The 25,147-nt window shown below is 33.2% G+C and overlaps 1 protein-coding gene across 7 annotated transcripts in view; it reads right to left on the bottom strand.

Annotated features, from left to right (window-relative positions):
• The window catches only part of IMMP1L (inner mitochondrial membrane peptidase subunit 1), a 79,497-nt gene that overhangs the window by 25,942 nt on the left and 28,408 nt on the right, over positions 1-25,147 (bottom strand). For 5 of the 7 annotated variants that reach the window (XM_045066101.1, XM_004755910.3, XM_004755912.3 and 2 more), the window contains one exon: positions 882-1,015. In XM_045066101.1, the coding sequence (XP_044922036.1) occupies positions 882-986 (105 nt within the window). In that variant the 5' untranslated portion in view covers positions 987-1,015. Of the gene's footprint in view, positions 1-881; positions 1,016-3,726; positions 3,749-20,867; positions 21,127-25,147 lie in introns of those variants that run through there. The other 2 variants (XM_045066098.1, XM_045066099.1) reach the window with 2 other exon arrangements.

The raw sequence follows: 25,147 nt of genomic DNA, 5'->3' as shown, positions 1-25,147 counted from the left end.
ACTAAGGCAGAAATAACAAAGAACACAATGAAAGTTTGTATCTGCTACCTCTGTAGCCCACTAGAAGTACTAATGTAAATTTAAAAAATCAAAGAGGAGACTTTCAGTTAAATATATTTATTTGCATTTCTCCAGCTAAAGTTGAGGTTGTCTGACTGTGAATCCTTTAGGATAAACCTGATAAAACCCAACAAAACCCACTCACTAGACATTCAATTTATTCTTTCACTTACATGACAAAAGATTAGTACAGTCACAGTTGATGGATTTATGATGCAATATTTAGAAAAAGCATTGGTCGGCGGGGGAACAGCCTTAACATTTTAATATTGACACCAGGCAGAATAATAATTTTTTTTAATGACAGTTAAACACAACTAGTTAAGAGTAGGGGTTTTGAAAATTGGAAGAATCTGTGTTGAAACTCCGAATCTACTTACTAACTGTAGAACTTGGAGCAAGTTACTTAAGCTTTCTGAGCCTCAGTTTCCTCATATGTATAATAGATTTCTAATAAGTATCTCACAGGGTAGAAAAGATTAAATGAATTAATAAATATAAAACATAAAACATCACTGGAACACAGAAAGTAAAATTCAATAAATGGTAAAAAACTATTATTATTAGATTATTATTTAATAGGACCCCTGTCAGAATAAAACATAATACAGAACTGCATCTGAAGTAATGGTTCTTAATTTTATACCAGTGCTGATTCCAACATAGTCTCTTATATCCCAAAATTTAGAAAGATTTTATGTTTCAACAGTCACAATTTAGTCATTAAATGACTTCAACTAAAATAAAGGAAAAATACATTTTCCTTAAATTAAAAAAAGTATATATTTAAAGTTATTATTTTCTTTTATGTAAAAACTTACCATGAGAACACCACCAACGTATTCAAAAGCACAATGAGCTATACAGCCATACTGAATAGTATAGCCAATAAGTCGAAAGGTTTTTCCCAGAACACCACGAAGCATAGTTCTATGCAGACTCTGCCACCACTGGCCTGATGGTAAATTTCAAAAAGTTTCATAATCAATACTATTTAAAACATGAAACAGCTCAACTGTAAAATATTTACAATCACCCAGAATGTAGCAAATGCCTAATGCAGTTTGGTGCAGAAAAGAGCTTATTTTCATTTGTCCTAACAATAGTTTAAATGGCAAATTAAAACCGCTTAATACTTTGATCTACTGAATAGAGATTATATTCAGATAATATGACTGGGTTTACATATAAATTAGATAACTAGTAAACTCTGATTTTATCTGTCTCCTTTCATGCTTTGATTTTTTTTCTTGGTATTAATACAGATACCTAACTCTTTCAAAGTACTAATAATAGTTTTTCATACTGTTGTCTGCTATACTTTATCAGTTCCTGCCATAATATAATACAACATGAAAGAGAAAGCACTAGAATAGGTATATGGAAATTCAAGTAGTAAACTGATACTTTCATTAACTTTCGTGATCTTCAATGACTTACTTAACTTCCCTTGGCCTGGAAATAATATCTTATAGAATGATTCTGAGAATAAAATCCATTAACATGTCAAAGTGCTTTATAAATTACACAGTTACATTCAGTTGTCAGGTATTGATTATTGATACAATAATGAGCACATGAATACTATGAAATAATATAAAGAACTATATAGATTTTTTAAAAAGCTCCATAAATAGTTAATATTATTCATCTAAAATATTCCTACGAATCTGTCCTTTCCTTTCCATTTACCTGTTACAACTGTGTTTCAAGAATTTCTCAACTAATGGCCTAAGGTATAGGCCTAGACTACTATGCACTGTTCTCAGGTTAAATTTACTGAAACAAATCAGTAATAATAACATGTAACATTGCTCAATACTTGCTATATTTCAGGCTTTACAAATTAATCTGTGCAGATTTTATTACCATCCTCATTTTACAGATAAGGAAAAGGAGGCTAAGAATAGTAAACTTATGTAATCAATATCACAAAGTTGGAAAATGATGGAGTCAAGAACTTAATCATAATGTTACACTGACTTCTGTATTAATTACTCTCCTGTTCCCATAACCTCAATGGCTCTCTCCTAGATGAAGTACAGATTACTTAGACCCATTTTGAGGATCCATGACAGATGGCTCCCATCCCATCCTCAGTTTCCAGCCTGATCTTCCCTGATACTCCTACATGATCTGACCAGTCAATAATAATGGTTTGTTCTTCAAGTAAACAAGTGCCAGCGAACACTTATGTCAACACCCATGCCTGGAATATTCTTCATGATATCCATCATCTATCTAATTAGTAACTCTTCTTCAAATGCTCTCAAGAGGCAAGATTTTCTTTCTCTTCTCAGTTCCCATGGGTCTTAATGTTTTTTTGTTTGTTTGTTTGTTTGTTTGTTTTAAATATATGGCATTGAGAGCCATATATTTATGGCTGACCTAGATGAAATACATCAAGGCACTCCTGTACCCTTTTCTGAAGTTGGTCTGCCTGAATTTGGAAGCTGGCTCCACCATTTTAGCTGTATGACCTCCGGGAAGTTATTATGCTTCAGTAAGTTTCAATGTCTTTATCTGTAAAATGGACTTAATACCTATCTCAGTTAGTGAGGATTATATGCAATCAGACATGTAATCTGTGTTGCAGAGTGTTTTGATAAATGCTAGTTGCTGTATTATTCACTTGGCAATCCACATATGCTCTACAGCCTCTTAACATTAGTTGCATTTTCAATTATCTAAGTTTCTTGCTAACTTATCTTCAAATAATAGAATTTTATAGCCTACAGCACAGGACTATATCTTTTATTTGTGTTATATTACTTATTAGTGTTCATTCACCTATTAAGCATTTACACTCTCTCCTCCTCTAACAAGTCTTCCTTGGCACCCTCCCACGAAATGTTACCTATGCTTTGTGTCACTCACCTTCCCTAGGCATACACTGATTAAAATGTTTACCACACTATATTGTTTATATTTTTTCCCTTATTACACTACATTTGTTTATATGTCTGTGGGCAATGACTGTGCTAATCATGTTTGAATCCATTGGGCCTACCAAAGAAGATAGTAAACAGAAGGATTATCTGAGGAAATTAATGAACAAATTTTGAACCCAGTCTCCTATCACCTTCCATATCTTCATTATTATAGAATGGTTATAATATTCAAAATGATGAGAAGACCACTGGAGATTTCAGTTAATGAAGAGACATGTTAATGTCATATTCACTGACAAAAGAAATTCTCAGTAACATCTTAAGAAGTCTTCTCATTAAATCATTCAGGTAATATGGAAAAATAACTTCTCTCATGCAGAGGGAGGAATAAGAAATTTGGTTTATTTACAACTGTTGTACTTTAAAAATTAGTTAACTCTCAGAGCTCAAAAAATAAGAAGTGCCATTTAAAAATAAAAACTTTATAACTGAAACTATTAATTCAAACAGACTCTTAAGAGGAAAAATGAAACAATAATAAATTTTATATAAAGTTAATAAAGTTAATTAGGTTGCCTAAGAACTACTTTGCTCTAACTATAAAATTAGGGAAAAGTGGGATAAGTCCTACAGCTTAGCTCTGAAAATGGGATCCATGATAATAAATCCTAAAAAGTAGTGAGATGGATATTAAATTTCAAAACTAAAATAAAAATGGGCTTACCTGATATTAGAGAGGAGATACATTAAATAAGAGGAAACATATGGCACTTACCAAGAAACTATTGCTAACACTGATGAAGGGTGAAATTAGAAGGTAAATCACTTAGCAACCTATCAAAATTTAAAACATTTGGATTATGCAATAGAATCCACTTGGTTAAAAAACATACTCAAAAATACAAAGATGCCGTAACTATACAGTGGTTCTGAATCACAGCTTGTTATTAACTCCCATTCAGAAGTAACTGGGGCCATAAAGCCTTTTTTTTTTTTTTTAATCATACAGACAATGCCTAACTCTAAATACAATGCTTGTAATGAAATGGTCTCATAAAATAATAAAATTAATAGATGAGAGTGATCAGAAGAAAGAGGTTAACATACACCGCTTACACTGTTTCTTCCCAATAGATATGGGCAACAGGATGGAGTGTGAAGTATCTAAAATTACTTCAGATATTAGTCTCTTAAGGGAGAAAAGAGAGCTATGAAGCTACTTAGAGCGAAATCTGATAGACTCTTTGGCCCTATACTTTAAAAGTGCATTGAGAAGCACTGTTGACAAATACTGAAATTGAGAATAAGAACTCATGAATTTTTTTCTTTTTAAGAGTAATCTCAGAGTGGAAAGTAGCATTCATATAAGACACAAATAAGCCACACATTGCAGGCATGCAGTAGACTTACTAGGAGAAAAGATTAAGACAGAGGTTCTAAACCTCTGGTTTACACAGTTATTTCAAAGGTCCATGAATCGGTATGTGCATACATGTACCGGATCACTTCTGCTGTCCCCTTCAGATTTCTCTCCACCCTTCTCCATACTACTCTCTGCCCTAGGAAAACTGACCTAGATGAAATACATCAAGGCACTCCTGTACCCTTTAACTGGACTCCAGCAAGAAGTCAGAGGAAGGAAGAGTTATGTATTTTCCTGGTTCCTTACCTGTGGACTCTTCCTAGGCTCACCATGTCTTTGGAACAAAGGTAGTCTCCTATGTAGTAATTGCTCTTCCAGGTTCCTATAACCCTTCCTTCCCCTGGTCCCTTCATGCTTAGGAGTGAAAACAGACTTATTGATGCTGGATCCTGTTAACACCAACCCTGGTGATTCTCCAGTATCTTGCACACACCTCTGTAATAGTTTCTGTAAATAAACCTTCCTTAAATTATCCTACTTTGAGTATGTCAACTGTTTCCCATAGGCACCCCGATGTTATAATATACCACTTGCTAAAGAAATAATCCATCATGTAGAAGTTTACAATATTTGATATTAATGAAGTAATTCTCATAAATAGGCATTTGAAACACTGCTGATGGGTATGCAAACCAGACAACCCCTAAGAAGAGGAATGTGGCTATTGTAATAACATATATTTTACTCTCTGACCCAACCATCCCCACTTTTAGGAATTATCCAAAAAAATACAGCTCCAAGATTCAAATATCACGTGCACAAGATTCCTTATATTAGCATTATCTGAAATAGCAAAATCAGAAGCAAGTCAAATACACATCAATTGAAAACAGGTTAACAAAATTACAGTATATCTACACAGAGGAGCTTTATAAACCCATGGGGGGGAAAAATCTATGACCTGATATGAAATGATTTCTAGGTAAACTAGCTAAAAAAAAAAAAAAAATTCAAAAAGTATACATAGTAATTTAACAGTTCTGAAAAAAAGGGAAGAGAATACTTTTTAATTTTTTTTTTCATAAAGAAAATAACCAGGGGCACCTGGGTAGCTCAGTCAGTTAAGTGTCAGCCTTCTGCTCAGTTCATGATCCCAGGGTCCTGGAACTGAGCCCCGCATCAGGTTCCCTGCTCAGCAGGGAGTCTGCTTTCCCTCATTCCCTCCCACCTCCACTCTCTCTTTTTCCTCTCAAAAAATAAAAATCTTTTAAAAAAGAAACCAGAAAATAATGAAAATGGCTACATTTATAAAGGGAGTAGGTGGGAATAGTGTAAAAGGGATACAGATAAATATACCTCTGTATATAGTTCTGAGTCAAATGCTTTATACAGCCCCCCCCCAAAAAAAGTAAACAAAGATTTAAAAATGGGAATTTTAAAATTGAAAACAAATAAGAAAAATAAGCCTATCTGTATACTCAAAATGACAACACTACCAAACAGAAGTAATTCAAAAATTTTTGAACACCATATAGAAAGATAGAGTCTAAGGTAAAAAAAAATTGCAAATGAAATCTCAAACTTCTCTTAGTAGGTTTATTGTTCTTTTATGTGTATTTCAGATAATACAAATGAGTATGCATTAAACTACTGGAAGCAAGACTCTTAATGTTAGAGAGAAAGAAACTAGAAATACAGAATGCGAGGTTAAGGATGAGTTGGAGGTATCAGAAACAAACTGAGGGTTGCTGGAGGGTGGTCAGGGAGGGACAGTGTGGCTGGGTTATGGACATTGGGGAAGATATGTGCTATGGTGAATGCTGTGAACTGTGTAAGACTGATGATTTACAGACCTGTAGCCCTGAAGCAAATAATACATTTTATGTTAATAAAATAAATAAAAGAACTATAGCATGACATTAAAAAAAAGTTACTTAATAAATATATGTGTGTGTGTGTATGTGTCTGTCTGTCTGCCTATATTAAATCTCATTCTAGCTCTGACCACTGAACAGAAGCAATGACACGGCAGTAGTAATAAGCACACTTAGCACTCAGATTTTTGGGTTCCAAATATCATTCTCCAATAGAAAAAATAGTTTATGGCAGAACAATCTTGTGCCGGAAAGCAAGTATGTGCTCTAAGACAAATGCAGACATAGGAACCATTTTAAAAGGTCTCCTACTGGCCAAATGTGGGATTTTAAAAAAATTAATAAAAGTAATAGATAATACATTAGATTTAAAATAAAATCTGAGTACATACTGATTTTTTTAAAAAAATCTATCTGTTGGAGACAGGAAGAATCCTTTATCAAAAAATGCCAGCTAATAAATACAGAGGGAATAATAAAATTACTACCAATGTAGTAACTGATTCAGGCAAGGGTCATTAATAGATGCTAAAAATTACTGTATAAAATGTTGTTGGTAAACAGGATATGTGCAAAGTATTAAAGTAAATAACTTATTATTTAAGCAAAATACCTTTACATCAAGAGATCTGGCAAACATTATCTTAACTAAATGAGCAAATCTAGCTGCATACAAACTGATATGATGTAGCTTCCTGACATGATCCAAAGACAAATACATCATCTGTGTATTATTCCTTAAAATGTGTAACCTAAGTCTAATTATGAATAATGAGACATATCCATTCCATACATCTCTGTGGTCATTCTACATGACAACTTGAACTCTTAAAAAAATTTAAGTTTAATGAAAGAAAAAAAATAATAAAACTGTGATTTTAATTACAAAAAAAATACAAGGACATGATGATTAAATATAGTATGAAAACCTTAATTGGACCCTGGAATGAAAATTAAAAAGGCAATAGGAGATATTATGTGAATAATGGAAAATTTGAACACGGTTTGCAAATCAAATATGTTGTTCCAACATTAATTTTTTTAAAAGAGTCATTTATTTATTTTACAGAGAGAAGGAGCACGAGCTGGAGGGGCAGACAGAGAGGGAGAGAGAATCTCAAGCAGACTTCATGCTGAGTGTGGAGCCTGACATGGGGCTCAATCCCAAAGCCTTGAGATCATGACCTGAGCTGAAACCAAGAGTCACACACTCAATCAACTGCCCTACATAGGCATCCCACAATGTTAAATTTCTTAACAGTATCACGACTGTGCAGGAGAACAATCCTGTTCATAGGAGAGAAATACTGATTTAGAGAAGAATGTCCTGTTTGTAACTTTCTTTCATATAGTTTACTTCTGAGAGAAATGGTAGATGTAGATAGAAGTTTATACACAAACACATGAATGTCTATACAGACATAAACAAATATTCACATACAGATGTATATATACAGAACAACAAGAACAGAAAAAACTAATGTAGCAATGTTCTAAAGGGAACATTGTTCTAAAGGGAACATTCTACTAATGTTCATTGTAAATCCAGATGGGGTGTAAACAGATATGTATAGTACTATTTTTTTTTCAATTTTATTATAGAATATAACTTTTCAAAAAGAAGCACTTGCAGGGGATAAAGGTATTCACATAGTCATTCAGTCACTCAATGATTCAACAAATATTTATTGAGCTTTTACTATATGCCAGATACTGCATTCAGGTCTGGAAATGTAATACTGAACATGACACCTATCCTTATAGAGCTTATAGTTTATTGGGACAGATGTCACAAACATACAAGTAAAGAAATAAACACTATAAGTATTATCAAATACTTTCCAAAAGGAAAAATTAGGATAAAGCGATAAAGACTGATGGGTGAGGCATATTTTCTTTAGGATGAATGAAATAAAATTTCTCCAAGGCAATACCATTGAAGTTACGGTCTAAAAAGGCAAGAAAATCACAATTATGGAGGGGATGGGAAGAACCTTATGAGCAGAAGAAACAGCATGCATGTGCTTTAGGAACTAAAAGAAGGGTGGAGCCCTATATGAAGGACATAAAATGAGACTAAAGAGATAGGCAAGATTATTCAAAGTCTTGTAGAATTTTGGATTTTATTCTAAGAGTAATTGGAAACCACTGAAAGATCTTCAGTAAAGAGGAGAATAACATGACTTGATTTTCAATTTAATATCACTCTCCTTGTTATACAGAAAAAGGACTGGAATGGTGCTTAAATAAAAATGCTGGCAGGTCAGTTGGGTTGGACTCACCACAGTGATGGCAGTGGAAATGGAGAGAAATGAATGGATTTGAGAAATTTAGCAGGCAAAATAAACAGCAAGGAAAAGGAAATAATCAGGATGACTCTCAAGTTTCTGAACTGAGTGGGTAAATAGAGGTCTATGCACATGGTTTTGTTCATATCCATATTTGGAACAGAAAACAGCCCAGTTTTGGTCATGTTAAATTTGATATATTCATCATATATTCAAGTAGATGTGTATGAGACTGGAGCTCTGGAGCTCAAAGTGAGTTTTATACATGACAGGTCTTAAAAAAATAATCCTAGGGTGCCTGGGTGGCTCAGTGGGTTAAACCTCTACCTTCGGCTCAGGTCATGATCTCAGGGTCCTGGGATCGAGCCCCGCACTGGGCTCTCTGCTCGGCGGGGAGCCTGCTTCCTCCTCTCTCTCTCTGCCTGCCTCTCTGCCTACTTGTGATCTCTCTGTCAAATAAATAAATAAAATCTTTTAAAAAAAAAATCCCTCTCTCAGTGAGGATTTTATTCTATTGCAAACAAGAGAAAACTAGAGTAACAGTAATTTAAACAAGGAAGATATTTCTTTTCTTTTCTTTTAAAAAGATTTTATTTATTTGACAGAGATCACAAGTGGGCAGAGAGGCAGGCAGAGAAAGACAGAGAGGGAAGCAGACTCCCTGCTGAGCAGAGAGCCCGATGCGGAACTTGATCCCAGGACCCTGAGCCAAAGGCAGCGGCTTAACCCACTGAGCCACCCAGGTGCCCCGGAAGATATTTATTTCCTAACAACATTAGCTGTTACATCCAAGTTATAAGCCGAAAAAAATTATTAAGAGCTTACTTTCTACTAATTTTTTGTTTTTTTATCTAGGAAAAAAACACCTTCATTCCATTTATATCTAACTAGCTAAAACTATGTAATTAAGGGGTGCTAGGAGAGAATATTGTTATTTTCTTTATAAGTGTTATGGCACTATTTTACCCTTAAAAAACATCTGGGTACTACGTAAAAAAAATTAAAACTTTATAAAAAGTATGAAAGGGAGATGTGGAAAAGGAGACAACATAAACAATCAATTCTTCAGAAAAGTCTGGCTTTTAAGGAAAGCTAAAACGTAGAGCAGGGTTTTTGTCTTCAGCAATATTAACACTTGGGGCCAGACAAGTCTTTGCTGCAGGCAGCTATCTCATATATTGTAGGATTTTAGTAACTAGCCTCTAGGTACCAGCAGTATCCCCTTCCCCAGTTATGACAATCTAAACCATTTCCAGACATTGCCAAATGTTCCCTGGGATGCAAAAACCACTGTCAGTTGAGAACCACTTCAGTGGAATAATAGGAAGAATATGGTACTGAACAGGTTTTTTTAAAACATAGAAACAAAGTGGCACGCTTTGAGAGCCAAAGGTAAGAATCCCACAGGGAGAGAGGCTAATGATGAGGAGCAATCACTGATGAGAGAAGGGAAAGGGATGGGGAAATAGATGACTGAACACTGAAGAATGGAGGCAAGAGGAAGACTTCAACCAGTTTTGACACAGTAGTTTGTACTAGATTACACTTCTTGGTGAAAACAAGAAAACAATTACAAAATTTGTATGAAATATACAAAATAGCTATTTAGATGCATTAGGCAGCAATCTAGGCAGAATGTGAGGGGCTAGGATCTATGAAAGTAGGGAAGAACATAAGGTAAGCTCCACATTCACTTGGCCTTTTCTCTGAGAGTACTGGCCAATTCACAGCACAGGAAAACAAGAATTTTAGGAGAAAGTGGCAGTCCCACTTAGCCAAGACAGAGGTTGGAATCTGTGGTTATCAAAGAAGATATCATGTGAGGGTCAAGCTGCAAACAGGAAGGGGCCACAAGTCTGCAGTCAGTCTCTCCATGAGGTACTAGCCAACTCCTAAACTGCCACTGAGCAGTGTATGACTCCCAGAATATCACCAGAAAGCAGTAGATAAAAAGGCTAGAAGCCTAAGCAAAGATGACAGCAACCACAGAAAATCACACAATGTGAAGGAGATAGGGGCTGGACTTCAAGACCCTCCAAGTTCACCCATCTTTGTTAGGACTTCAGTAAGGTTACCACTGGGAGTGAGGGCAAAACTGAAACAGATCAGCCTAAACAAAAAAATATAACCAGCCCTAGACAGGATTAAAGCAACTCATTCATACACTATCTACCTGCTGGGGAAAAACAAAACAAAATTAAAACCCTTAATTTTCATAGAAAGAACACAACATTATTTAGAACTCCTACAATATTTTTTATAACCTTGGAGTAGAAAGGTCGTCTAAAAAATTGATATAATTCATATACTTTTAAATTCACTCTTTGAAGGTGTGAAATTCAGTAGTTTTAGTATAGGCATGAGGTTTTTAGTATATCCACTGCCATTGCCTAATTCCAGAACATTTTTATAGTCTCAAAAGAAAAATAAACAAAAAAACCTACATCCATTAGCAGTCACTCTCCATTCCTTCTCCCCTTTGTTTTAGCTCCTGGCAACCACATGTCTATGTATTTGCTCATTCTACACATTTTACACAAATGGAATCATACAATATGTGGATTTTTTTTATTGGCTTCTTCTACTTGGCATGTTTCCAAGGTTCATACTTATAACATGCATCAGCAAGCACAACATTCCTTTTTATGACTGAATAATATCCCAATGCATGGATATATCATTTTTCTGCATCCACTCATCAGTTGATGAACATTTGGGTTGTTTTTAACTTTCGGAAGAACTGCCAAACTGTTTTCCAAAGTGGTTACACCATTTTATATCACTAGCAATGGATAAGGATTCCAATTTCCCCACATTATTAGCAATACCACTTGTTATTGTCCACATTTTGATTAGAGCCATCCTAGTGAGGGTGAAGTGGTATTTCATTGTGGCTTTGACTGGCATTTCCCTAATAACCAATGATGCTGAGCAGCTTTCCCATGTGCTTATTGGTCATTTATATATCTTCTTTGGAGAAGTATCTATTCAATCCCCTGACAGTATTTTTTTTTAATTGGGTTATCATAATTTTTCATTTAATGCAATAAATGAATATAAGCATGCTATAAAATATGACCAAGTGACTTCTTACAATCAAAGTACGTTATAAAACAGAACAAAATGGCTGAAATTCCAACAGAAAAAAACAGGTGATTCAGATAGTTATTTTAATACATAGACAAAAATAACTATTACTAACATTCCAAAAAAATGGGGGAAAGGCTGATAGAGCTGAGCAGAGAATAAAAGTATTAAAAAATTAAATGAAAATTCTACATAAGATAAAACCACAGACTAAATTAAAATTTAAAATTCATTACATTTATTAGCAGATTGGACTCAGCTTAACAGAAGTAAAATAGAGGGTAGATTGGAAGACAGTAATCAGACCGAAGCACAGAAAGGAAAACTGGTAGACAATATAGGAAACAAGTATAATCACGGATCCAAAGAAAAAGAGAATAGGAAAGAAGCAATATTTTGAAGAAATACTGGTACAGAGCTTTCCAAAACTGATAAAAGACATTAACTTACAAATTCAAGAAACTTAGCAAACCCTAAACAATATAAATCAAAAGAAAGAAACAAAATACATCTAGGCACAGTACAGTAAAACTACTCGAAATTAAGACTGAGAAGGCAAAACTGTGAAGAGAGTAAAAAGACTAATGGTTGCCAGGGATTGGAGAAGGTATGACTAGACAAAGAACAGAGGACTTTTAGGGCTGTGAAAACTTTATGGTACTATAATGATGGATACAAGTCATTATACTTTTGTCCAAAGACAAAGAATATACAACACCAAGAATAAACTGTAATGTAAACTATGACCTTTGAGTGATTATGATGTGTCAATGTAGGTTCATCAATTATAACAAATATACCACTTTGGAGAGGGATATTGATAATGGGCATGGTCATGCATGGGTTCGGACAGGGAGTAAATGGAAAAACTCTGTAACTTCCCCTTAATTTTGCTATAAATCTTAAATTGCTCTAAGAAAAAAGACTTAAAAATAAGACAATGAAAAAAGCTTAAAAGTGGTCAGAAATAGAGATAACTTTATTTTCAATATTTTCAAATGACTAATTCTGACTATTCAACAAAATGGCTAAATTTTTATAAGAAAAATGGAAACCAGGAAAAAAAAAATACAATATCATCTTTCAAGTGCTGAAAAGTACCCATCTGTCAGTCTATACTTGGGTGAAAAATCTCTTAAAAGCTAAAGTAAAATAAAAAACATTTTCAGAAAACAAGTTTTGAGAAAATTAGTAAAACTAATAAACCATAGCAAGCCTTGATCTGATCAAAGAGAAATCAAAGTGAGTGAGAACCCAAATTATCAGTATAAGGATTAAAAAAGGAGTCAACACTAGAGATCTGACAAACATAAAGATCACAGAAGAATGTTATTAAAAAACTTCAGCTTAGGGGCGCCTGGGTGGCTCAGTGGGTTAAAGCCTCTGCCTTTGGCTCAGGTCATGATCCCAAGGTCCTGGGATGGAGCCCCGCATCAGGCTCTCTGCTCAGTGGGGAGCCTGCTTCCCTTCCTCTCTCTCTGCCTGCCTCTCTGTCTACTTGTGATCTCTGTCTGTCAAATAAATAAATAAAATATTTTTTAAAAATATTTAAAAAAACTTTAGCTTAATAATTCTAACATTTTTATAAACCTTCCCAAGACTGAAAGAAGAAATTAAAAATCTGGATAGTCCTATGAGCCATAGAAGAAATTTAATTTGTGATTAAAAATATTCCCACAAAGAAAAATTCAGGCCCAGATGGCCTCACTGATAAATTCCTCCAAACATTTAAGGAAGAAATAACATCAAGCATAAACTCTGTAAACGGACAAATAATGAAGGAATACTTCCCATCTGGTTTTATGCAGTCAGTATAACCTTGATACCAAAACTTGACAAGGGCATAACAGGAAAGCAAAATTATAAAACAAATTCTCTCACTGACGTAAATACAAAAAATCCTAAACAAAAATCAGCAAACTGAATACAATGGTATATTAAAAAACAACATGAGCAAATGGAGTTTATTCCAAGAATAAAAAGTTGGCATAACATTTTTTTAAGGGGGAAAGGTGACTGAGAGAGGGAGAGAGAGAATCCCAAGCAGGCTCTGTGCCTAGTGCGAAGCCCAACACTTAACTGACTGAGCCACCCACGTACCCCAGCATAACATTTTAAAATCAATTATTTATTCATAGAGTAAAAAGAAAAAAAGAAAAAATCATGTGGCCACCATGCTCATTCAGTAAAGGCTTCTGTTAACATTCAACACTTCTTTTGATAAACCTAGGAATAGAAGGGAACCTCTTTTAAACTGTAAGGATTACTGGGGCACGGGTGGCTCAGTGGGTTGAGCCTCTGCCTTCTTCGGCTCCGGTCATGATCTCGCGGTCCTGAGATCGGGCCCCGTGTTGCGCTCTCTGCCCGGCGGGGATCCTACTTCCCCCTCTCTCTCTGCGTGCCTCTCTGCCTGCTTGTGATCTCTCTCGCTGTCAAATAAATGAATAAAATCTTTGAAAAAAAATTTTTTTTAATTAAAAACAAAAACTATAAGACTTATCTACAATAACAAATAAAGAACAATAACCAAGTCTTACAGCCCCCATCATATTAATGGTGAACTAATGACATGACAATTCACTGAAAAAGACATAAAACCTGGAAAGGAAGAAGTTAAAAGATCATCACTAACAAATAGGATTTCTCTACATAGAAAAAGAATAAACATATGCATTAGCAGGGTCTCTTGATATAAAATCAGTATGCAAAAAATCACCAAATTTCTACATACTAGCAAAAACCAACTAGAAAACAAAATTTTAAAATACCATAAGCTCCAAATACTTTAGGCAAAGTCAAAGGAAACATGTAAGACCTTTAAAATGCTGAGAGAAAATGAAGAAGACCTAAACAATAGGAAGATACACTATAGGGATTTGAAGCATTTCCAGCGTTATCAATTCTCCTTCAAATTCGTCTATATATTTAATATAATTCCAGTGGAGTACTTTTTTTCCAGTAGAAAATGGCATACTCATTTTAGGATACATACAGAGAAAAGCAAAAGACCTAGATTGGCCAAGGCAAACATTAAAAAGAATGAAACTGGAGAAGCTTATTTCAAATATCAAGATTCATAATAAGTTTACAGTAAGAGAATATTATATGTGGTAAATCTAGACAAACGGATGAATGGAATTAAGAAACAGAGCTACACTTACATGATTTCCTGATTTATAACAAAGGTTACAGTGGGAAAAGGACAGTCTTTTTAATAATTGGTGCTAGGTCAATGATACACATATTGGAGGAAAAAACAAAACTTGATCCTTAATCTCATCAAGTACAAAAATTAATTTGAGAGAGATTAGACAAACTTATGAATGGTAAAGTAATAATACTTTTAGCAGAAAATGGAGATACTTTTTGGGGAAGGCTAAAACACTAACCCTAAAAGACTAGGGATCAATCTGATTTTGCTAAAGTTAAAAACTTCTATACATAAAAAACCCCATTTTTAAAAAGGCAAAAAAAACCCCCCAAACCAGGGAGCAAATATTTCTATCTGTATAGAAAGATATAGTGATCTCTAGATATATGTCTGGAAAAGGAATATCCAGAGTACACAGAAAATTCCAACAAATCATTTTAAAAAAGACAAAACAACCTAACAAAACTTAAGCAACAAACACAAAGATTTCATAGAAGAGGCTATCCAGTTGGCTGATAAAAAATGGAACTGCAGATTACAAGAGATGTTACCATAAAACCATCATAGTGGATAAAATTGCAAAGATAATATGAAAAGCTGAAAAAGATATGGGGCACCTAGAACCATCATTGCTAGTGAAAGAATATATTTATACAACTAATTTGGAAAACTGTTTGGCAGCCCTAACATATACCCACAGAAGGAGACATTTAGAATCACTAAATGTCACATATAAGAATTTTCATAGTAGCTTTATTCATAATATCCTGAAACTATAAACAACCCAAATACTTACCATTAGGACAATGAGTAAATTTTGGTATATTCCTACAACGGGACATAACACAGCAATGAAAAGGAATAAAATACTCTTACATGCAACAACATGAATAAATTTCACAGATACAATATTAGTGAAAAAGACAAACACAAAAGATGTATGACTCCATACATGTTATATGATTCCATTTATATTACTCACTTCTATGAAGGTCAAATATAAACAAAACTAATCAGTGAGGAGAGGTCAGAAAAGTCATTAAATTTGTAGGGCAGACATTTGAGTCCGAGTAGTGGTTACACAGATGTCTGTGTGTGTGTGTGTGTGTGTGTGTGTGTAGAAACATGTCACATGGTAGGCCCACATGCACTTATGGGCATGTATATGTATCAATCAATCAATCAAGGCCAGAGAGAGTGGGATCAAACAAAAATAGATAGGCTTTTTACAGAAGTTGGGACAGTTTTTCCAACATGATAAGGAAAAAAGATGGGTTCAGAAACTGGTAGTTTTGTCAGTTTGATGGTAGAAAGATGTGGGAGCTATTGCTCCAGGTTTTTATTTTCTCAGTCTCATGAGTTGAGGTCATGTAGGCCAGAAATTGGGAACTATCAGAATAAAGCAAGCTGATACACTGAAAATTGGTTACAGATGTTATTAGTAACCTGTTGCTGCTGGATATACTACAAAGCTGCAGTAATCAAAACTGTATTGTACTGGCATAAAAACAGACACACACATCAATGGAACAGAACAGAGAGGCCAGAAATAAATTGACAATTACATGGTCAATTAATTTATGACAAAGAAGGAAAGAATATACAATGGGGGAAAGACATTCTCTTCAGTAAGCGTCGGGAAAACTGGATAGCTACATGCAAGAGAACAAAACTGGGCCACTTTCTTACACCATACACAAAAATAGACTCAAATGGATTAAAGGCCTAAATTTAGAACCAAAACCCAAAACTCCTAAAAGAAAATATAGGCAGCAATCCCCTCGATATCAGTCTTAACAATATTTTCTGCATCTGTCTCCTCAGGCAAGGGAAACAGTTAAAGGAAAACCATCGACAAAATGAAAAGGCAATATGCTAAATGGGAGAAGATAATTTGCAAATGATATATCTGAAAAAGGATTAATATCCAAAATATATAGACAATTCATATAGCTCAATACCAAAAACAAATTTTTAAATCCCATAAATAATCCAATTACAAAATGGGCAGAGGACCTGAGTAGACATTTTTCCAAAGAAGACATACACATGGCCAACAGACATATGACAAGAAGCTCAACACTACTAATCATCACGGAAATGCAAATCAAAACCTTCGGCTCAGGTCGTGATCTCAGAGTCCCGGGATAGAGCCCCACATCAGGCGCTCTGCTCAGCAGGGAGCCTGCTTCCCCCTCTCTCTGCCTACTTGTGATCTCTCTCTTTCTGTCAAATAAATAAATAAAATCTTTAAATAAATAAATAAAATAAAGTATTCACTGCTTTAACTATGATCTGAGAACCTAATTCAAAATGCAAATTCACAGGCTCCCATTCTGACACCAGTCAGAATGGCTGTATCAAAAAGGTAAGAAAGAACAAATGTTCACCAGGATATGGAGAAAAGGAAGCCCTTATGCACTGTTGGTGGGAATGTAAACTGGTACAGCAACTATGGAAAACAGTATGGAGGGTCCTCAAAAAATTAAAAATAGAAATACCATGTAACCCAGTAATTCTACTTCTGGATATTCATGCAAAGGAAACAAAAACAATTAATTCAAAAAGATATGCATCTTTTCAGGGGGAAAAGCAAAGTATCAATGTTAATTGGGATGACCAATTTATAGAAATTCATTCATTTTAAAGTATAAGCAGCCAAAGAAGTAATTAAAATCATAACCTTTTTTGTTTTAAGAACAGTTAGTGAACATATTAGCATTTAAAGAAATGTTCAAATTAATGAAAAGGGAAAAGAGAGAAGTACATGTGAAGAAGAAAACTCCTGACATTAGCTTTACTCCATTTACCGTCATTTGGACAAAAATGACATTCCTGAGACTTCCTGTGATTTCTCAAATTCAAGAATATCTACACAAGATACTTTTCCCCCCAAATAATGATTTTACATAAAATAACCAAAAGATATACATCCATTTCAGAACCTGCATGGAAGTTATTTTGACAAGAAAAGAACAGGCTCATCAAGACAGGGATGGGGAGTTGCATACTCTGCTCAAGAGCTAAATAATTCACTCTCACATAGCAGCCTCTTCGTCAAAGTAATTCAAATTCTTGCCATTTCAAAATCACCTTCAGGGCTGCTCATGAATTGTTCAAATCTATAATGTTAAATCTACTGTATCTACTGTAAGACTTGTACAGAGGGTACTTTTCCTAGAACTAGAAATTAAAAAGTTCTGATCCCCATAATCTATGATGATTTTATTTAATTTTTTTTTTTTTAATGCACTTCCAGAGGAAATAACTGCCCTCACTTTAAGGTTTAAAGTATTCACTGCTTTGGGGCACCTGGGTGGCTGAGTGGGGTAAGGCTCTGCCTTTGGCTCAGGTTGTGATCTCAGAGTCCCGGGATAGAGCCCCACATCAGGCTCTCTGCTCAGCAGGGAGCCTGCTTCCCCCTCTCTCTGCCTACTTGTGATCTCTTTCTGTCAAATAAATAAATAAAATCTTTAAATAAATAAATAAAATAAAGTATTCACTGCTTTAAATATGACCTGAGAACCTAATTCAAAATGCAAATTCACAGGCTCCCATCATAAAGCTAATAATAAGAATTTGTGGGAGCAAGACTACTCGACATTTTCAGAGATTTAACAAAAGTTAACCATTCATCATTATTAAACTGAATCTTAACTTTGGGAGAACTCTCAATTTCACCATCAAATAAACTGTATCATTCTAACATTTCAATGATTTTTAAAAACCCAGTGTTGTTTTCAGAAGTTCACTTTTTATATACATCCAAGTATCAAAACTCATTTTATATTTATAAATTATAGGCAGTTAACACTTTTCATACAAATAAGAGCTTTCAAAGAGTGAAATACCAAAACCATCAAATTCACTCACCAATAATCCCCCAATGACTATATAAGATCCATCTATTTCAGAATATACAAATTGTATGTGCAATAGCTGAAGGGTATTCATTCAGATGGAAGAATATCATTTAGCTTTATCATAGGCTAGCTGTCACTGTGCCAGTCTACAGTTCATGTACGATCCTTTAGAGAGACACTAAGTCTCATAAATTGTCAAAAAAGAAAAAAAAAGGCTCAAAATCTCTTAAATAACCAAGAATTCCTATTATTCCCATCTTGCTTTTGTTACACCTCACTTACTCTTTTAGAAATTCTTATCATTTCTCTCAGTCTATATCCATTTCTCTGATCTCTAAAATCAATTCCCGTAACTTTTATGATGTCATTAGTCAACTTTGCCAATAAATTTAGTATTTGTATATTTTAGTATTTGACTCATCAAAGATGAATCAGATTTCTCCATAAGTTACCAAAAACGTATGAAATTTGGGTGATCTTGAATCTACCTGAAAATTAATGTGTACCACTGAGAAGACCTTATATGTTTACAGTGAATTTAATAAAGATGAGTTTACTTGGGGGCTTTCCAAAGGAAATAACCATCTCTAATCAAATAAGAATGCCAAGGATGGAAAAAGAAAAAAATATTAACTCTCAAGAGCCATTCAATAAATGGCTGAATAAAAAGTAGAAAAGTAGATACAGACTATGTTTAATAAAAGCTTTGAGACAAATTTTGCTTTGAAAGGAAAGCTACTTTTAAAAAATAATTATAAAGTACTACTAACTACAATAAAAAGTTACCCTGAGAAAACACACTACTTGGCAAGATAATCTGAAATTACATATAAACCAAAAATTTTGTATTTAAAATATAAGTGATTATACTATGAGGATAAGAAAAAGATTTTAGTCCACTTATTTCATGGACAGATCTTTTTACTGTGATAGTAGAATTTTAAATGAACATCTTCTCAACTAGTAAAAATACAAACAGAAGGCTAAAGAAGTCCTTTACCAAATGAACATAATACCATTCAGTAAAAATATTGTTAAGCTTTCTCACCCATTCATTAAAAATGTGACAACAAATGAAGAAACACATTTTGGAATACAGTATCTTCGAACCAGTTAAAACAAAATCCACTAATAATGACAAGTTTGCTAGGTAGGTTTGACCAAAGATTTCTACATAAATTTCTTACATTTATTGATTTTTCTGATAAAGATCTCCTATGAAGAAGAATAAAATGTACTCTACGTAAACAGAGGCTACAAATAAATCAATGCATTGTGTATAATAGATGATTACATTTTAATAATTCTTACAATTGCAATGATTATTTTATTCACCTATATCTAGTTAAAATTCTGAAGTTTAAAAACACTAAGGTTAAGGCCTTATAATCCACTTTTTAAATATAAAGCTACTAAACAAAAAACAACAACAAGATAAAAATCAAGTTCTATGAATAAATATTTTAAAAGTAAGTACTCTAGGATCATAACACTGACAACACTAATTATCTTTTCTACTCTTGGCAGTTATGTTGTATACTGTTTGGGTGACTGATGGGATAATTTCACTTCATTTTCTTTCAGTTTATTCTGGACCATGTAGGAGAAGAATATTAAAATAATTAACACCTCTAAACAAAGTACTTGATAAAGTTTTTAGATTAAATAAGATGCTTAAAAAAAAACACCTCAATTAGCTAATACATAACTCTAGAGCAAATAACAACTAAACCTCTACCGGTTAAAGAAAAACTTTCATTAGGAATCTCTGATTTTAAAAAATGTCATTCAGTATTAACTATTTTAGGACTTTTATATATTAAGATCATAAACTTTCACAAAAAAGCTCTTTTCATTAGTTTGAGCTAGCATTATCTTAATTTCAAAAATATAAATGTCTGTATATTTTTGTATCATTAAAGATTTTACTAAAAACATTTAATCAGCAGACATCAAAGTGGTGAGAAACAGGTAAAATGTATGATAAAACAAGTTATTTCAATTCCTTACATCTATAGACATTTTGATTAATTTATTGATAATGGCCATACAGCTGAAAGAAAACTAAAGTATTTAAATATTTAATCTCAAATATAAATCTTTACCAATAGCAAATACATTGTCACTCAACTTGTAAAAGTATAAAAAACATTTTTATTTGAACATTTTAATAAATTTTAAGTTATACATATAGTTTATGTATGTCTTACCTAATTTATAGTCAAATAGCTTTTAAGGTGGCTACATATTAAAAATAATTAATAAGAAGCATATTCTTTGCCTTGATCACCTGATTTTTTGTTGTTGTTGTTTATAAAATTAATCATAGTTAGCAGGGTAGAAATCGCTTTGAGCTTCATGAATGACATCCAAGAGATGGGAAAGGATTAGTTCTCAGTTGCTGCCAGTTATAGCGCCAGGTGGCTTTTTCTGCAGTGAAGGTGTTACCGATAATCCCATTACACTGGTACTAAATCTTGCAGACATCAAAATTATCACCAAGGTTCCTTTTCATCCCATCCTTTCCAAATGACTGGAAGTCGCTTCACCTGAAAGAAGTCAAATCCACATGCAGCTGCTGTTTTAGCAGGCAGCAAACTCCCTGAGAATGCCAGTCGTGATTCAATTTTGCTGTGCTGGTGGCCCCCTATTCCCTGTCCAATAATACATCTGTTAAAAAATCCTACAGCTACAAATCAAGTTTAATCCTACCAGAGACCTCATGTTGGTCTTGTCTTCCAAAAAGGCAGCAGGTTCTGCTGTCTATCTCTGGGGAATACCCTTTAAATCCCAGCTCTACTTAGAAGAATAAGCTAAGGATCACAAAACATGACCTCAAAAACCCTGATATGACTATATTCTGACCCAGAGGCATTCATTCTAGGTGAAGATTAGAACTTTGCATAATAAGATTACACAGCAAGTGAATGATATCAAGGGACTATCCATATGCAGCCGCCTGGTTTTCTATAGACAGCCTGTGCTCTGCAATATGCAGTGCAGACGAAAAAGAGCTTGGTCTTTCTAGCTGAAATAAAATAGATTCACATAAATTAGTTGGCCATTTCCAGATTCCTAAATCCCCTATTACATCTTTTATTGACAGCTCCTGTGAGGATAGCACAAATGTTATTCCTTTTTATTCTGTGCTTCTATAACAATCATGCTCTGTAATTGAAATGTACATAGATTATGGCTCGAAATTAACATCTTGTTTGCTGTAATCTTGGATTACAATTGACTGTGTACATAATAAAATTAGGAAATCAATGGATGGATTTATCATCTCCAAGAAACTAGAGGTATTGTTTAAAGAATAGTTTAACATTTTGTGTCAACACTTTAAATGCAGAAGTCACAGAGAAATCAATAAAAATTTAAGTGAGTAAAAGAATACAACAGGCATCATGCAATATCTACAGAAAAGTTGATTACATAAAAATTAGCTCACTTCCTTCAAAATTTTAAAGTGTTAAAATATTCAAAATGTGAAAAATTCAGAGATCTCATGAGCATATGATTTGCTCTCAAACAAGGTGAATTACACATAAGGTCTCTTTTCTTTATAAAGTGGGTGCAGTAGCTGTATTTTATAAACATCACCTTGATCATTTATACTTTAAAATATTTGAATCAATTCAAATCAGTTGTAACTCAAGGTTTTATAGTTCTTAATTACATGTTTCTAAAGAACTTAATTAAGTTCCCTCTATTTTTTAATATATACAGAACATTTAAAATGTATAGAATCCTAGAAAATTTTATGTTCATTTTTTTTCTTCCAACAAGTTTAAAAAATTTTGAGTTCTAAGCAAACTTATATGAAAAGTGAGATATACATTCACACAAATACCTGTGCAGAAAAATCCTAAGAATGCGAAGAGTTCTCGACTTTATTTAAGAAAAAAGTATTAATATTTGCCATGAGATTCTTTTAAAACTAAGCTCCTTGGTATACTTGAAATATGTTTGACAAATCTGATTTGCCCACAACTGTTGCAGAGCACACTACATCCATTACATTAGCCATTCCTTATCATTACAATATATTTAAGGGTATCTATACAATATCTGAAAGTACTCAGGAGTCAGAGGAACTAATTATGGATTCTGTGTATTAATCAGGCAGATATATACCAACAGTATCAATTCTAGAGCTATAAAAAATGCCATATGTAATTTTAATTACATAGCTCATGAATATTCTTTGGCCACTTGTGTAGGATATTACTAGAAAAGTAATGAGGAATGCAAAAAATACACATTTTGTTATGATATTTATATCTAGAACTTTAGAGCTACAATGTTCAATAAGGTAATCTTAACTACATATGACTACTGAGCATGTGAAATGAGACTAGTCCAAATTGAGATGTATTAGAAGTATAAATATACAAGGGACTTTGAAGACCTAATACAAAAATACTAAAATATTTTACATTGATTACACACTGAAAGATAATATTTTGGATACAATGGATTAGATTAAATAAAATATATACATGACTTGCATTATATTTCTATTGGACAGCACTGTTTTAGCAAATCATACATTTTCAATAATAAATTCCTAAGCTAACCGAAATTGCACAACTAATAAAAAATACTAAAGCAAGACGTTATTTTGGAAAAACAAACATTCCAATGTCAAGTCTGACAGATAAGCTAAGAGAAGAACAAAATGAAGTCATTTCAGTGTATATTTCATATTTCTAACTTAAGGGGAATGGGAGAGGAAGGGACTAACCAAACTGCTGATCATCAGCATCAAAAAAGAATGATGTTTTATAGTTACAAAAATGCTTAGTCTAGTAAACAGAATTGTACAAAAAAACACATTTTGGGCAACTTCATAAAGGGCTAGTTAGGTCTATTATGTTACCACTAATTGAATCCAATAGACAGCAACTTCAGAAAACGTCTGGATCTAGAAAGGGCCGTGATTTTTTTTCTAAGGTGTTATATAATTATACATAATTATATAATTACATAAAAATTATGTATTCAAAATTTAAAAATACATTATAAGTAATAACTACAGATATTTGAAGCATTTAATATATTTCAGTATTTTAGCAAAATAAAAAAGGTCTATTTCATAAATTATTAGAAATCTGCTTTTCCATCAGTCTTTTCATTATATCCATCACTGTGGGTTAAAAAAATCCATTAATAAAAAGGGTTTTACTGAAATAGGGAAGACTGTAAGTAGTTAAAATATAAAACATATATCTATTTTAATTCAAGAAACTTAATGGCAGATTTAGTATGACCAGACAATTGATGTCCTACAATTAAAATACAAAGTGTATCTCTGTCACACATTGACATATTATTTCAATATAAACAGCAGTATGTGAGGTATTAACTCATTTAAATGTTGCTTTTCCATAATTATTACTTTATAACATTTATCTAAAAATACTAAGACTAATGATGAAATATGAGTATCAATAAATAAGATGGATAAAATCTAAATCAATTCTTTATGATCTAGAGATGTCACTTTTTCCTAGCCTTTTAAAATTATGTAAGTTCTTTCCTTTTCTGGTAGCAAGTATCACACAGACACACAGACACAGAGAAACACATAAAAACAAAATAATAACAATAAAAAACTTTCCAAGCATCAATATATGAGTGTAATGATATTCAGTCTAAGTTAATCCCCAGACATCCAAATTCATGAATAAAAATTCATCAGTTTTAAATACACTGAGCCTATTAAGCAAGAACAAAAGCATATGCACAAAAGAGCTTTTAATATATTTCAAAGCCCACAAGAGCCATGGTCTCATTAAAATTATAAATTACACAAACATGGAATGAAGATTCAAACTGCAGTGCAGCTAAGCAGATTACAGAAAACCCCGCGTTCCATATGATAACACACCATGGCCCTCCCAGATGGGGGCTTGGAACAAAAAGGCCATCACCACAGCTAGGGAAAACCTCCTTGTGATCTCTGGTTTCTGTTCAGCAGATGACAGCCAAATAATATGTTGATTATTCTGTTTGTGCTGCTAAGCTTGTAAGATGGAATAAAAGCGATATGATCTATTGTGAACCCAATGCTAATGTGTTGCTCCACTCATAAATAATATACTGAATTTATTTTGAAACTATCTTTTATCTGAATTTCAGTTTTTAAATGCATGAATTAAAATAAAAGCCATGGCAAAATAATATTTAATTTGATGCTTTAAACTAAAAAGTGTAATGACAAGTGAAAAATATCTAAGTGCTTAGTTAACAGTCAAGTACAATTGCCTTTAATTTCAGCACTGTGATCAGAGACAAAATACATCTTTGAATAGGCAATTACCTCATTACAAAATATAAATGCAAAATTAAAAAATACAATAATCCTGAAGTTTATAATATACATTACCGCAAGATAAAAACTAAAATACCAGAGCATATAAAAACATTTTTCTGTAATATAATAGCATGTAATTAGAACATATCTAAAATATTTCTGAATAATAAAAAGTATCAAAAGTATCAAAGCCTTATGAATGTCCATAATGTGTACACATACACAGATGGATGCTAACAAAAAAATCTTAT

Source organism: Mustela putorius, unplaced genomic scaffold (genome assembly GCF_011764305.1).
Source record: "Mustela putorius furo isolate JIRA1106 unplaced genomic scaffold, ASM1176430v1.1 tig00003859_pilon_pilon_pilon, whole genome shotgun sequence".
NCBI classification, from domain to species: domain Eukaryota; kingdom Metazoa; phylum Chordata; class Mammalia; order Carnivora; family Mustelidae; genus Mustela; species Mustela putorius.
This window is presented reverse-complemented; position numbering and strand designations above follow the sequence as displayed.